The sequence below is a fragment of the Eubalaena glacialis genome, chromosome 1 (assembly GCF_028564815.1).
Source record: "Eubalaena glacialis isolate mEubGla1 chromosome 1, mEubGla1.1.hap2.+ XY, whole genome shotgun sequence".
Taxonomy (NCBI): domain Eukaryota; kingdom Metazoa; phylum Chordata; class Mammalia; order Artiodactyla; family Balaenidae; genus Eubalaena; species Eubalaena glacialis.
The window spans coordinates 218,550,824-218,565,742 of record NC_083716.1 but is presented as its reverse complement, the minus strand read 5'-3'; the positions used below and the strand labels follow the sequence as shown (position 1 = coordinate 218,565,742).

Here is a 14,919-nt window from a genome sequence, read left to right as displayed (position 1 = left end):
GATAGGTAAGCGAAGGTCTCTAGTTTTTAGATGCATAAAGGTGCAAAGATGAAGATGGGATACAGGATGAGATTTTCTTGGAGGAGACCCTGAGATGGGATGGGGTAGGGAAGTTGGGGGCACCAAGTGTTTAGAATAAGCTACTGCTCAGATTCTAGCTTCTGTTTCGGGAGATGAGGTCACATTACTATTACATTACTAAAAATATACACATAGACCAGTCTGTCATGAACTACAGATTATGATTATTCCAATTCTTTATGTCTGAGGTCCAAAATTTAAAAATTACCTCAGAAAGTATTAAAAGGAAATACTCTAAAGAGCATTTTGAGGGGATTCCCCGGTGGCACAGTGGTTAAGGATCCACCTGCCAATGCAGGGGACATGGGTTCGAGCCCTGGTCCGGGAAGATCCCACATGCTATGGGGCAACTAAGCCCGTGCGCCACAACTACTGAGCCTGTGCTCTAGAGCCTGCAAGCCACAACTACTGAGCCCATGCACCACAACTACTGAGCCTGCGTTCTAGAGCCTGCGAGTCACAACTACTGAGCCCATGCACCACAACTACTGAGCCTGCGCTCTAGAGCCTGCGAGTCACAACTACTGAGCCCGTGAGCCACAACTACTGAAGCCCACGGGTGTAGAGCCCGTGCTCTGCAACAAGACAAGTCACCGCAACGAGAAGCCCGTGCACCGCAACAAAGAGTAGCCCCCGCTCGCCACAGCTAGAGAAGGCCCACACGCAGCAACCAGGACCCAATGCAGCCAAAAATAAATAAATAAAATAAATAAATTTAAAAAATATTTTTAGAAAAAAGCATTTTGAGTCTTTAAAAATTAATACTGTGCCTGCATATCTGGGCAGTAATGGTGGGTGGAATTTCAGCTCTCACACGGTCCTCTTTTCTGCAAATGTAAAACAGTGATTAGAGAATGAATTAATTTGATAAATCTGGACATAAGTATTTATATCTAATTGAGATAGTTTGTAGTACCATTCTTTAAAATATTTATGTAAACGTGTTCAAACCGTAGAGTGTTAAATGGAGAAACAACTCTTCCAATAATTATACCCTCAGTGTTAACCTTTGGTCAAGGGGAGATAGAATGCACACTTAACAAGTTATAAGCCAAAATATGTATCAGCTGTTTATTGCTACCTAACAAAGCACCCCAGAACTTTATGGCTTAAAGCAATACATAATCTGTTTCTGTGTACCAGGAATTCATGAGAAGCTCCTTTGAGCAGTTCTGGCTCAGGTCTCTCAAGAGGTGGCAGCAAGATGTCGCCTTGAGACTGGAGCTCCACTTCCAAGGCAGGTCACGCACATGGCGGGCAGGTAGTGTTGGCAAGATGGTTTCTCTTTCAGCAGGGCTGCTTAAAGGTACCTACAGCGTGGCACTGGCTAACTCCAAGAAACTAAGGCTGAAGTTGTAATGCCTTTTACGGCCTAGCCTCAGCAGTCACACATTTTTCCTACAGTATTTTATTGGGCACACAAGTCAGCCTTGTTTTCAGTGTGGGAGGGTACTAACTATACAAGGGCCAGAAGATTAGTCAATATATTAATGACTAGAAGGATAACCTCAAAAAAACCCGTCAGAAATCTTTTAATTCAGGGAAAGTGGGTTAAGGACATGGGAAGAGGGCAGGACTCAACTTTTAAGGTGAAAGATGACAAAAGGTTTCAGTTGGCCTTCGGTGTAATATGTGAACAATCAGGACCACATGGGCAGGGCACATAAACGCACAATTATGTCCAGATGCAGGAAGGCATTGCCATCCACTGTGCCCTACTTCCGGTAGTAAACCTGGGAGAATACCGGGTCCATTTCTGGGCACCAAACATTGAATACATTTTTTAGGTAGCTCCAGAGGGGACATCAAGGACTGGTTTAAATCATGGGAAACATTTCACTTAACAGAGGAAAGAGTAAGTACTGGCAGTGCCCTAATGTCGGGCCAACAGAAGCTTTAATCTCCCCTCAGTTTCTAGTCCACGGCTTACAATCTGCTGTTTGTTCAGAAGGCAGTCAACCACACTCTTCAGAACTATGATTAGAGGAAACTCACGAGCAGAATCCCCTATGAGTAAACTAGTGGGACTTTAAGATGCCTGTGCCACCTGCTATGGTGGCTGCTCATTTCTTTGGCTTACCTAATGATTTTCAGATGCTCACACAGGTAACATTTTGGGATGAGCTGAGCCCCAGGAGGAAGGGATGCTCCTGTATTTCTTACAAAGAACCATGGTAATGTTTGTCAAACTAAAGAGCCTATAACTAGGACAAATTAAACACAACTACCAGACACTATGGCTCCAAGATTATTAAAATTTAACGATTTATTTTTTAAAAAAGGTTATTTTCAAAATTCCATATGTGATTTTTCACCTACACATAGGCAGGGTATAAAGTAATGTGTGAAGAAGTCAGTGATGGAAGAGCCGGAGATTCGTGTGAGCGAGGATTATTCCCAACTCATTGCAAGCCTCGATCACAACTTTGTCAGCGGTGGAACCGGAAGGGGCAGCGATGTAGGCCACGCCACTCTGAGGGGGAGACAGAGACGGACTCTCAAAACACAGCCTCATGCCAAAACACGTCCAGAATCAACCCCTCACACCCAATAACAAGTGCAAGCTAACAACGATTCACACTGCAGACTGATTCGGTCAAGAGGCAAAATAACGGGATTTGGGTTGTCCATACAACAAAAGGAGAAGTCAAAACAATACTCTAGATGTTACTGATATATCACATCATCATAGCCTGGCTATATAATATAACTCATAGAACTGAAAAATCAGAAGCAGCATCTCTGAAATGGTTGCTGCATAATGACCAAATCCATACAGACACCAATCCCATACTTACCCTTTTAGCTCTGTCTACATTGTCCCGGAAAGGAAAGAAGGCATCAGAGCTGATGGAAACTTCACTAAGTTTGTCAACCCATTCCTTCTTCTCTGCCTCGGTTAATAACTCGGGGACCTGCTCAAACAGTGCCTTCCACTTGATCAAATCTTCACCCTATGAGTGGGGGCAGAGGGGAAAGACAGGTTTTACACCATCTTCAGTACTATCTGATACAAATCAGAATGCCAGAAAAACACTTGGGCATTTTTCCTAGGACTTAATTATAAATAATGACTCATTTATATCCAAGTCCATATTTCTAGAACCTTTTTTTGATGCTGTATAACATTTCATTAAGGAAGAAAATTAATCTTAAGTGTACCAAATAAAGACTGTACCATTTACAAGCCAGTTTATTCCAAATATATTTTGTTCTTTAATCTCTAAGTTAAATCTACTGCTTTATATCCCTGTATCAAAGCAAGCAAGGAAACAGATAATTTCTAGAAGCACATTTCTACAATAATTAGTCTTAAGTACAGAGTCAGTCTAATAGACCAACCAGAACATGACTCAACAGTATTCATTTTTAAAAAGTACTCCTATTTGGGGTTTAAGCCAAAAGGCTTAAACAATATACTTTTATTCTTATTCACATATATAAGTTCTCTTCCAGGACTTACAGCACAATTTGTTGTGTAATATCAAGCAGAAAAAGCAAATATTAAAGTAATTTTTAAAAAAAGCTGTTTGAAGCATTTCCTGGTTACAAAAGCACACTCTCCAACGACACCTGTTGATCTTGTCATGGATTCCTATCCCTGAATGGACAACCCAGTGGAGTTGACTCGCCCCCTCAGAAGACCACTGAGTTTTTGATTACCAAGCTTCTCTTTGTGTTTTGCATCCAGTACCTGTTAAGCATTTCTATTTCCAGAAACTGGGCTAAATCCTATTCTTTTAGCAGGCTACCTAATACTTGCAATTTTAATGCTCCCCTATACCTGCTTCAAAGTAGAAAACATTAAAGAACATGAAATATAACACAAGTACACTGAGTTGTTAATGGAGCTTGTAGAAAATGTAGAGGGATATTTGTTACCTGCTATCAAGTAACTTGTATGCAATGTTAAATACACACCTATCATGTAGTAAGCATCACGACTGGCACTGTGACAGACACCCAAGATGGGTGAAAAACAGCTCCTGCCATCAAAACTTATAATCAGGGACTTCCCTCGTGGTCCAGTGGTTAAGAATCCGCCTTCCAATGCAGGGGAGGCGGGTTCGATCCCTGGTCAGGGAACTAAGAACCCACATGCCACAGGGCAACTAAGCTCGCATGCCACAACTACTGAGCCTGCACACTCTAGAGCCCGCGCGCCACAACTAGAGAGTCCACGCGCCACAGCTAGAGAGAAGCCTGCATGCTGCAACTAAGACCCGACACAGCCAAATAAATAAATAAACAAACAAACAAATAAATAAATCTTTAAAAAAAAAAAAAGAAAAGCTTATAGGGACTTCCCTGGTGGGGCAGTGGTTAAGAATCCGCCTGCCAATGCAGGGGACACGGGTTTGAGCCCTGGTCCAGGAAGATCCCACATGCCGCGGAGCAACTAAGCCCGTGCACCACAACTAGTCAGCCCGCGTGCTACAACTACTGAAGCCTGTGCACCTAGAGCCCACGCACTGCAACAAGAGAAGCCACTGCAATGAGAAGCCTGCGCACCTCAATGAAGAGCAGCCCCTGCCTGCCACAACTAGAAAAAGCCCACGCGCAGCAACGAAGACCCAACGCAGCCAAAAATGAATAAATAAATTTATAGGAAAAAAAAAAGCTTATAATCAACAGGGGAGGTACAAACATACAAAACTAAACCAGTGGTTATAATCTAAAAAGACAGATGATCTGTAGTGTCAGAAAGGGATAAAGAACGCCAAAGAAAGGTAAATGAGACAGAAGAAGTTTAGATTAGTAAATTTAGATAATACAGAGCTTCAAGAAAAACATCTTTTCTCTTTGTAGTAATGAAGATAGTCTGTTACACAGAAAAGGGTAAACATACTAATACACTCCACCCACACTCAACGACAGCCCTTTTACCTCTCCGATGGTTCCAGTAACATATTGATCGATGGCGTTGGAGATTTCTGCTCTCTTCACTCCAGTTTTAAACTTCATAGAAAGCACTTGTGGGTGATGTCTAAGCCACCAATAGTTTGCCTTATCCCCTGCAAGGCGTGTGCAGTGTATCCGAGACTGCTGCCCAGCTCCAATGCCAATAACCTGAAGAATGAAGAACATGGACGTTAAAATGAATAACAACACGCTTCCCAACGGCTCTTTTGTGCATATTCCCCCAAATCCATCAATTTTGTGGGGGGAAAAGAAAATCAGGCTGAAATAAGAGAAATACAAATAATTTTTAAGTCATTAAAAAAGTTAAGTGTAACATGTTTTAACTATTATTTATATGTTTTACCTCTTCAGTGAAATTTGAGGTATGGCTATTAATTAATATCTGGAAGTTTCTAGAGCTCCTGGACATCAGTAGTGAAGCGTGGTCTTGCTGGAACTTATTAGACAAGTAGCCACAGTCTCCCAGGTTTTTGGTATTACAGATTAGCAATCTTGCAACAGTAGGCAATCACCTAAATTCCGAATTTGAAAGGGTCTTCCAGGTCACATGCCAATTAATACCCATCCTCCCCTCCCACTTATGGGCCAAATAATTTAACAAATGGCTAGAGAGGAGCTCAAGACACTATGAGAAGAAACAGTGCTAAAGCCACAGCAAAACCAGGTTTACCCTGGAGCTAGGAGAGGCCCAGTGACGAGCCAGCTCAGTCCTGCATCCTATGGCTTTTAACTAGGAAAAGTTAAATACCTAGCTTAACATCAGATAGTAAGAGATGGTCAATATTTTGACTGTGGTAGTGGTCACGGTCAAACAACTATATAATCTGTGCAAACTGGTCAGACTCTACACTTAAAAAGGGTGAATTTCACTGTATATAAATTATGCCTCAGTAAACCAGATTTTTCATCATGTTAACTCAGTCTACAGATTCTTGGTAAAATGATGTTAGAAATATAAATAAAAATACCCTTTATGCTGCAAAACGATGGGCTAGTGGGTGGCAGCATGTTCTACTCCCTCTTCACTGGAAATGCCACTGATAGGGACGAGGGGAGCAAAAAAACTAGTTCCCTAGCAGCCATTGTCCCCTAACCCAAAACGTGCCAACTCATTCCAGGCAAGAAGCAATAAGAACAATTTTAATACTTAGTTCCAAAGATACTTTGTAATCATTACTGAGTAAATACTGACAAACTGGGAAGAGAAAAACTTGGCAAATTTTCCTTTTCAAGCAGTCTAGTTCCCAAGACAGATGGATTTTTGGACATCATCTTGTAAAACAACAGTCCTCCCAAGGTGAGTCTGACAGCTCGGTTACCTGCCCGTGCCTGGCATAGCACACGGAGTTAGACTGAGTATACTTGACAGCAATGGTGGCCACAGTGAGGTCTCTGAGCGCAGATTCCGGCAACTAAAAAAACACAGAATGGTAAATGGGGCTTTTTTTTTTTTTTTAAACCTTCATTTAACTTTTAGCATCTTATGTGTCCCTTATAACAGACCTATAATATAGTTCTATCCCTCAAATAAGGGAGTGAAATTAACTGTTCATAGGAGACACTATCATGTTTTACTGAAAGAATCATATTTAACATATTTGTCATGGAACTCTGTGTGACGCCTAATGCATCACAAACTCAAATTGATGCCATTTTGCAACAAACTTTGGCTTAAGCCTCTTTACGTATCACACTAGATATGAAATACCATAACCACTCCAAAACTGACAAACAGTATTTTCTCTATCACAGTAGCACCGAATAACTGGAGATGTGATAAAATTTATGTTCAAAAAAAACACTGAGAGTAATTTTCACAGACACTACAAATAACTGTGATGCACATACAGCCAAGACTGCTCAGGAAAAACCAAATTAGGATCATTTTTTGGTTTGCCTAGAATATTCTACGTAGAAAGTATTCAAAAATGTATTATGTACTACCGGTTCAAACAGAATGAAACAACTACTATAACTAAAAATGTCACTATCTTTAATATAAAGAGCAAATACAAATTGAAAAGAAGAATAATGATCTATGTTGGTATGCTAAGCGGACAAAAGATATAAGCACAGCTAATTGATAAATTATCTAACTGAAAAACTGTGAAGTCAGACTTCATCAAAACTAAAGCTTCTGCTCTTAGAAAAGATCCTGTATTAAGAGGATAAAAAGACAAGTTACAGACCATGAGAAAATATTTTGCAAACCAGATATCCAACAAAGAACTAGTATTCACAATATATAAAGACCTCTCAAAATTCAGCTACAAGAATAAAAATATAATTAGAAAATGGGCAAAAGACATGAAGAGACATTTCAAGAAAAAGGATATACAGACGGCAAATAAACACATGAAAAAATGTCCATCACTAGGCATTAGGGAATGCAAATTAAAATTATGAGATATTGCTACACACCTATCTAATAAGAAAGCGACAACACCGAAACCTGGTAAGGGTGCAGAGAAACTGGGATCATGCATACGTTGCTGGTGTAAAATATAAAATGATACGGCCTCTTTGGAAAACAGTTTGGCAGTTTCTTAAACTAAATATGCAACTATGATGCCAGTCAGCAAATACACTCCTGGGCCTTTAGAACAGAGAAATGAAAACTATGTTCATACAAAAACCTGTTCATGAATGCACAATGAATGAAAGTTACAGAAAGGGGAACAGATGAGTAGTTGCCCGAGGTTACAGAGGAGGCAGAGGCAGGAGAGAAGTGAGTGTGGCTATAAAAGGCAACAGAGGCCTCCTTGTAGGGACGGGTATGTTCTGTGTCTTGACTGCATCAATGTCAATTATCAAGGTTGTGATGCTGTATTAATAGTTTTGCAAGACACTGTCCATTAGGGGAAATGGAGTAAAAGATACATGGGAACTCTTAAAACTGCATGTGTATCTATAATTTCTACTTTTTAAACTCAAAATTAAAAGCTTAATTAAAAACCACTGTTAGAATTTTTTAAGAATTTATTATCCTAAGGTACTATTGATGTATTGATAGTATATCCTTTCCTATCTGTATTTGCTCTTTTGAGTTGCCAACTATACATGTTATTCCTTTGGTTCTAAGAAAGATTAATAACAAAAGCCAGCCTTCCTAGCTGCCTACCTTCAAATATAACCCTAGTATCCCGAGTTAGGATCAAGGACTATGAGACACGTCAAGGGGTGGGAGTGAGAGAATCCAGTGTAATAAACATGGCACATATAGTTAAAACAAATTGAAGCATTATTCAAGAAAAATGGGAGAAGAGAGAAAAATTCAAGCATGTTCGTTAATACTTAACACACACTCGTTACACTTCTCCGGCTTTCTCAGGACTGAAACCATTCTAGACCTAATAGTATAATCTGATGATTCTGAGGCTGGAATATTAATAAAAACCTGTTTTAAAAGAAGAGAGGGGAATATAAAGGAGGATAATACCATCATTCTCATCCTTAGTTAGGTCTCCAAATTTCCATTAAAAATACATATGGATGGAAAAAATACCGGACTCTGAGGCGCTCACGTGTTGCCTTCGATATAACAGAGAGAAAATTGAAGCATAGAGTGGTTAAGAGACTTACTTACCCAAGGTCACACAGCTACTAAGATACATGAGAAATACATCTACACGTGGAACTGCTCCTACAGAACACCCACTGAACGCTGGCAGAAGACGTCAGACCTCCCAAAAGGCAAGAAAATCCCCACGTACTTGGGTAGGGCAAAAGAAAAAAGAAATAACAGAGACAAAAGAATAGGGACGGGACCTGCACCAGTGGGAGGGAGCTGTGAAGGAGGAAAGGTTTCCACACACTAGGAAGCCCCTTCGTGGGCAGAGACTGCGGGTAGCAGAGGGGGGAAGCTTCGGAGCCACGGAGGAGAGCGCAGCCACATTGGTGCGGAGGGCAAAGCGGAGATTCCCGCACAGAGGAGCGGTGCCGACCAGCACTCACCAGCCCGAGAGGCTTGTCTGCTCAGCCGCCGGGGCGGGCGGGGCCTGGGAGCTGGGGCTCGGGCTTCGGTGCTAGCCGGGAGGGAGTCCGGGAAAAAGACTGCAGCTGCCAAAGAGGCAAGAGAATTTTTCTTGCCTCTTTGTTTCGCGGCACGCAAGGAGAGGGGATTCAGAGCGCCGCCTAAACGAGCTCCAGAGACGGGCGCGAGCCGCGGCTATCAGCGCGGATCCCACAGCAACAGGGACGCAGAGGGAAAAACGGAGAGATTCCCGCACAGAGGCTCGGCGCCGAGCAGCACTCACCAGCCCGAGAGGCTTGTCTGCTCACCCGCCGGGGCGGGCGGGGGCTGGGAGCTGAGGCGCGGGCTTCGGTCGGATCCCAGGGAGAGGACTGGGGTTGGCTGCGTGAACACAGCCTGAAGGGTCTAGCGCACCACAACTAGCCGGGAGGGTGCACGAGAAAAAGTCTGCAGCTGCCGAAGAGGCAGGAGACTTTTTCTTGCCTCTTTGTTTCGCGGCGTGCAAGGAGAGGGGATTCAGAGCGCCACTTAAACGAACTCCAGAGACGGGCGCGAGCCGCGGCTATCAGCGCAGACCCCAGAGACGGGCATGAGACGCTAAGGCTGCTGCTGCCGCCACCAAACAGCCTGTGGGCAAGCACAGGTCATTCTCCACACCGCCCCTCCCGGGAGCCTGTGCAGCCCGCCACGGCCAGGCTCCCGTAATCCGGGGACAACTTCCCCGGGAGAGCACACGGCGCGCCTCAGGCTGCTGCAACGTCACACCGGCTTCTGCCGCCGCAGGCTCGCCCCGCCTCCTCCGTACCGCTCCCTCCCCCCGGCCTGACTGAGCCAGAGCCCCCGAATCAGCTGCTCCTTTAACCCCGTTCTGTCTGGGCGGGGAACAGACGCCCTCAGGGGACCTCCATGCAGAGGCGGGTCCAAATCCAAAGCTGAACCCCGGGAGCTGTACGAACAAAGAAGAGAAAGGGAAATCTCTCCCAGCAGCCTCAGAAGCAGCGGATTAAAGCTCCACAAACAACTTGATGTGCCTGCATCTGTTGAATACCTGAATAGACAACGAATCATCCCAAATTTAGGAGATGGACTTTGGGAGCAGGATATATTAACTTTTCCCCTTTTCCTTTTTTTTGTGAGTGTAGATGTGTATGCTTCTGGGTGAGATTTTGTCTGTATAGCTTTGCTCTCACCGTTAGTCCTAGGGTTAGGTCCGTCCGTTTTTTTTTTTTTTTTTTTTTTTTTTTTGGCTTAAAAAAATTTTTTTTTCCCTAATAAATGTTTTCTTAATAATTTTTTCCTTATTTTCTATTTTACAAAAAATTTTTAATAAGTTTTTTCATATTTTTTATTTTAAAAAATTAAAAAATTTTTTTTCTTAATAAATTTTTTCTAAATAATTTTTTTCTTTTTAGTATAAAAAATTAATAAATCTATTTTTAAAAATTAAAAAAAAATTTTTTTTTCTTAATAAATTTACTCTTAATAATTTTTTTTCTTATTTTTTATTATAATTGCTTTATTTTATTTTATTTTATCCTCCTTTTTTCTTTCTTTCCATTTTTTCTCCCTTTTATTCTGAGCCGTGTGGATGAAAGGCTCTTGGTGCTCCAGCCAGGCATCAGGGCTGTGCCTCTGAGGTGGGAGAGCCAACTTCAGGACACTGGTCCACAAGAGACCTCCCAGCTCCACGTAATACCAAACGGTGAAAATCTCTCACAGATCTCCATCTCAACATCAAGACCCAGCTTCACTCAACGACCAGCAAGCTACAGTGCTGGACACCCTATGCCAAACAACTAGCAAGAGAGGAACACAGCCCCATCCATTAACAGAGAGGCTGCCTAAAATCATAATAAGGCCACAGACACCCCAAAACACACCACCAGACGTGGACGAACCCACCAGAAAGACAACATCCAGCCTCATCCACCAGAACACAGGCACTAGTTCCCTCCACCAGGAAACCTACACAACCCACTGAACCAACCTTAGCCACTGGGGACAGATACCAAAAACAACGGGAACTACGAACCTGCAGCCTGTGAAAAGGAGACCCCAAACACAGTAAGATAAGCAAAATGAGAAGACAGAAAAACACACAGCAGATGAAGGAGCAGGGTCAAAACACACCAGACCTAACAAATGAAGAGGAAATAGGTAGTCTACCTGAAAAAGAATTCAGAATAATGATAGTAAGGATGATCCAAAGTCTTGGAAATAGAATAGACAAAATGCAAGAAACATTTAACAAGGACGTAGAAGAACTAAAGAGGAACCAAGAAACGATGACAAGCACAATAAATGAAATTAAAAATACTCTATATGGGATCAATAGCAGAATAACTGAGGCAGAAGAACGGATATGTGACCTGGAAGATAAAATGGTGGAAATAACTACTGCAGACCAGAATAAAGAAAAAAGAATGAAAAGAACTGAGGACAGTCTCAGAGACCTCTGGGACAACATTAAACGCACCAACATTCGAATTATAGGGGTCCCAGAAGAAGAAGAGAAAAAGAAAGGGACTGAGAAAATATTTGAAGAGATTATAGTTGAAAACTTCCCTAATATGGGAACGGAAATAGTTAATCAAGTCCTGGAAGCACAGAGAGTCCCATACAGGATAAATCCAAGGAGAAACACACCAAGACACATATTAATCAAACTATCAAAAATTAAATATAAAGAAAACATATTAAAAGCAGCAAGGGAAAAACAACAGATAACACACAAGGGCATCTCCATAAGGTTAACAGCTGATCTTTCAGCAGAAACGCTGCAAGCCAGAAGGGAGTGGCAGGATATACTTAAAGTGATGAAGGAGAAAAACCTACAACCAAGATTACTCTACCCAGCAAGGATCTCATTCAGATTTGATGGAGAAATTAAAACCTTTACAGACAAGCAAAAGCTGAGAGAGTTCAGCACCACCAAACCAGCTTTACAACAAATGCTAAAGGAACTTCTCTAGTCAAGAAACACAAGAGAAGGAAAACACCTACAATAACAAACCCAAAACATTTAAGAAAATGGGAATAGGAACATACATATCGATAATTACCTTAAATGTAAATGGATTAAATGCTCCCACCAAAAGACACAGACTGGCTCAATGGATACAAAAACAAGACCCATATATATGCTGTCTACAAGAGACCCACTTCAGACCTAGAGACACATACAGACTGAAAGTGAGGGGATGGAAAAAGATATTCCATGCAAATGGAAATCAAAAGAAAGCTGGAGTAGCAATTCTCATATCAGACAAAATAGACTTTAAAATAAAGACAATTACAAGAGACAAAGACGGACACTATATAATGATCAAGGGATCGATCCAAGAGGAAGGTATAACAATTGTAAATATTTATGCACCCAACATAGGAGCACCTCAATACATAAGGCAAATACTAACAGCCATAAAAGGGGAAATCGACAGTAACACAATCATAGTAGGGGACTTTAACACCCCACTTTCACCAATGGACAGATCATCCAAAATGAAAATAAATAAGGAAACACAAGCTTTAAATGATACATTAAACAAGATGGACTTAATTGATATTTATAGGACATTCCACCCAAAAACAACAGAATACACATTTTTCTCAAGTGCTCATGGAACATTCTCCAGGATAGATCATATCTTGGGTCACAAATCAAGCCTTGGTAAATTTAAAAAAATTGAAATCGTATCAAGTATCTTTTCCGACCACAACGCTATGAGACTAGATATCAATTACAGGAAAAGATCTGTAAAAAATACAAACACATGGAGGCTACACAATACACTACTTAATAACGAAGTGATCACTGAAGAAATCAAAGGGGAAATCAAAAAATACCTAGAAACAAATGACAATGGAGACACGACGATCCAAAACCTATGGGATGCAGCAAAAGCAGTTCTAAGAGGGAAGTTTATAGCAATACAAGCCTACATCAAGAAACAGGAAACATCTCGAATAAACAACCTAACCTTGCACCTAAAGCAATTAGAGAAAGAAGAACAAAAAAACCCCAAAGCTAGCAGAAGGAAAGAAATCATAAAGATCAGATCAGAAATAAATGAAAAAGAAATGAAGGAAACAATAGCAAAAATCAATGAAACTAAAAGCTGGTTCTTTGAGAAGATAAACAAAATTGATAAACCATTAGCCAGACTCATCAAGAGAAAAAAGGAGAAGACTCAAATTAATAGAATTAGAAATGAAAAAGGAGAAGTAACCACTGACACTGCAGAAATACAAACGATCATAAGAGATTACTACAAGCAACTCTATGCTAATAAAATGGACAACCTGGAAGAAATGGACAGATTCTTAGAAATGCACAACCTGCCGAGACTGAACCAGGAAGAAACAGAAAATATGAACAGACCAATCACAAGCACTGAAATTGAAACTGTGATTAAAAATCTTCCAACACACAAAAGCCCAGGACCAGATGGCTTCACAGGCGAATTCTATCAAACATTTAGAGAAGAGCTAACACCTATCCTTCTCAAACTCTTCCAAAATATTGCAGAGGGAGGAACACTCCCCAACTCATTCTACGAGGCCACCATCACCCTGATACCAAAACCAGGCAAAGATGTCACAAAGAAAGAAAACTACAGGCCAATATCACTGATGAACATAGATGCAAAAATCCTCAACAAAATACTAGCAAACAGAATCCAACAGCACATTAAAAGGATCATACACCATGATCAAGTGGGGTTTATTCCAGGAATGCAAGGATTCTTCAATATACGCAAATCAATCAACGTGATACATCATATTAACAAATTGAAGGAGAAAAACCATATGATCATCTCAATAGATGCAGAGAAAGCTTTCGACAAAATTCAACACCCATTTATGATAAAAGTCCTGCAGAAAGTAGGCATAGAGGGAACTTTCCTCAACATAATAAAGGCCGTATATGACAAACCCACAGCCAACATTGTCCTCAATGGTGAAAAACTGAAACCATTTCCACTAAGATCAGGAACAAGACAAGGTTGCCCACTCTCACCACTATTATTCAACATAGTTTTGGAAGTGTTAGCCACAGCAATCAGAGACGAAAAAGAAATAAAAGGAATCCAAATCGGAAAAGAAGAAGTAAAGCTGTCACTGTTTGCAGATGACATGATACTATACATAGAGAATCCAAAAGATGCTACCAGAAAACTACTAGAGCTAATCAATGAATTTGGTAAAGTAGCAGGATACAAAATTAATGCACAGAAATCTCTTGCATTCCTGTATACTAATGATGAAAAATCTGAAAGTGAAATTAAGAAAACACTCCCGTTTACCATTGCAACAAAAAGAATAAAATACCTAGGAATAAACCTACCTAAGGAGACAAAAGACCTGTATGCAGAAAATTATAGGACACTGATGAAAGAAATTAAAGATGATACAAATAGATGGAGAGATATACCATGTTCTTGGATTGGAAGAATCAACAGTGTGAAAATGACTCTGCTACCCAAAGCAATCTACAGATTCAATGCAATCCCTATCAAACTACCACTGGCATTTTTCACAGAACTAGAACAAAAAACTTCACAATTTGTATGGAAACACAAAAGACCCCGAATAGCCAAAGCAATCTTGAGAACGAAAAATGGAGCTGGAGGAATCAGGCTCCCTGACTTCAGACTATATTACAAAGCTACAGTAATCAAGACAGTTTGGTACTGCCACAAAAACAGAAATATAGATCAATGGAACAGGATAGAAAGCCCAGAGATAAGCCCACGCACATATGGTCACCTTATCTTTGATAAAGGAGGCAAGCATATACAGTGGAGAAAAGACAGCCTCTTCAATAAGTGGTGCTGGGAAAATTGGACAGGTACATGTAAAAGTATGAAATTAGAACACTCCCTAACACCATACACAAAAATAAACTCAAAATGGATTAAAGACCTAAGTGTAAGGCCAGA

At 40.9% G+C, this 14,919-nt stretch overlaps 1 protein-coding gene across 1 annotated transcript in view; it reads right to left on the bottom strand.

Annotated features, from left to right (window-relative positions):
* Positions 1–2,332: 2,332 nt before the first annotated feature.
* Positions 2,333–14,919, bottom strand: part of ATIC (5-aminoimidazole-4-carboxamide ribonucleotide formyltransferase/IMP cyclohydrolase) — a 38,024-nt gene continuing 25,437 nt past the window's right edge. Inside the window, exons 13-16 of the mRNA XM_061204772.1 lie at positions 6,324–6,416; positions 4,969–5,151; positions 2,880–3,035; positions 2,333–2,554 (exon numbers count right to left, since the gene is read on the bottom strand). Coding sequence (XP_061060755.1) covers positions 2,435–2,554; positions 2,880–3,035; positions 4,969–5,151; positions 6,324–6,416 — 552 coding nt within the window. The 3' untranslated portion in view covers positions 2,333–2,434. The remainder of the gene's footprint in view (positions 2,555–2,879; positions 3,036–4,968; positions 5,152–6,323; positions 6,417–14,919) is intronic.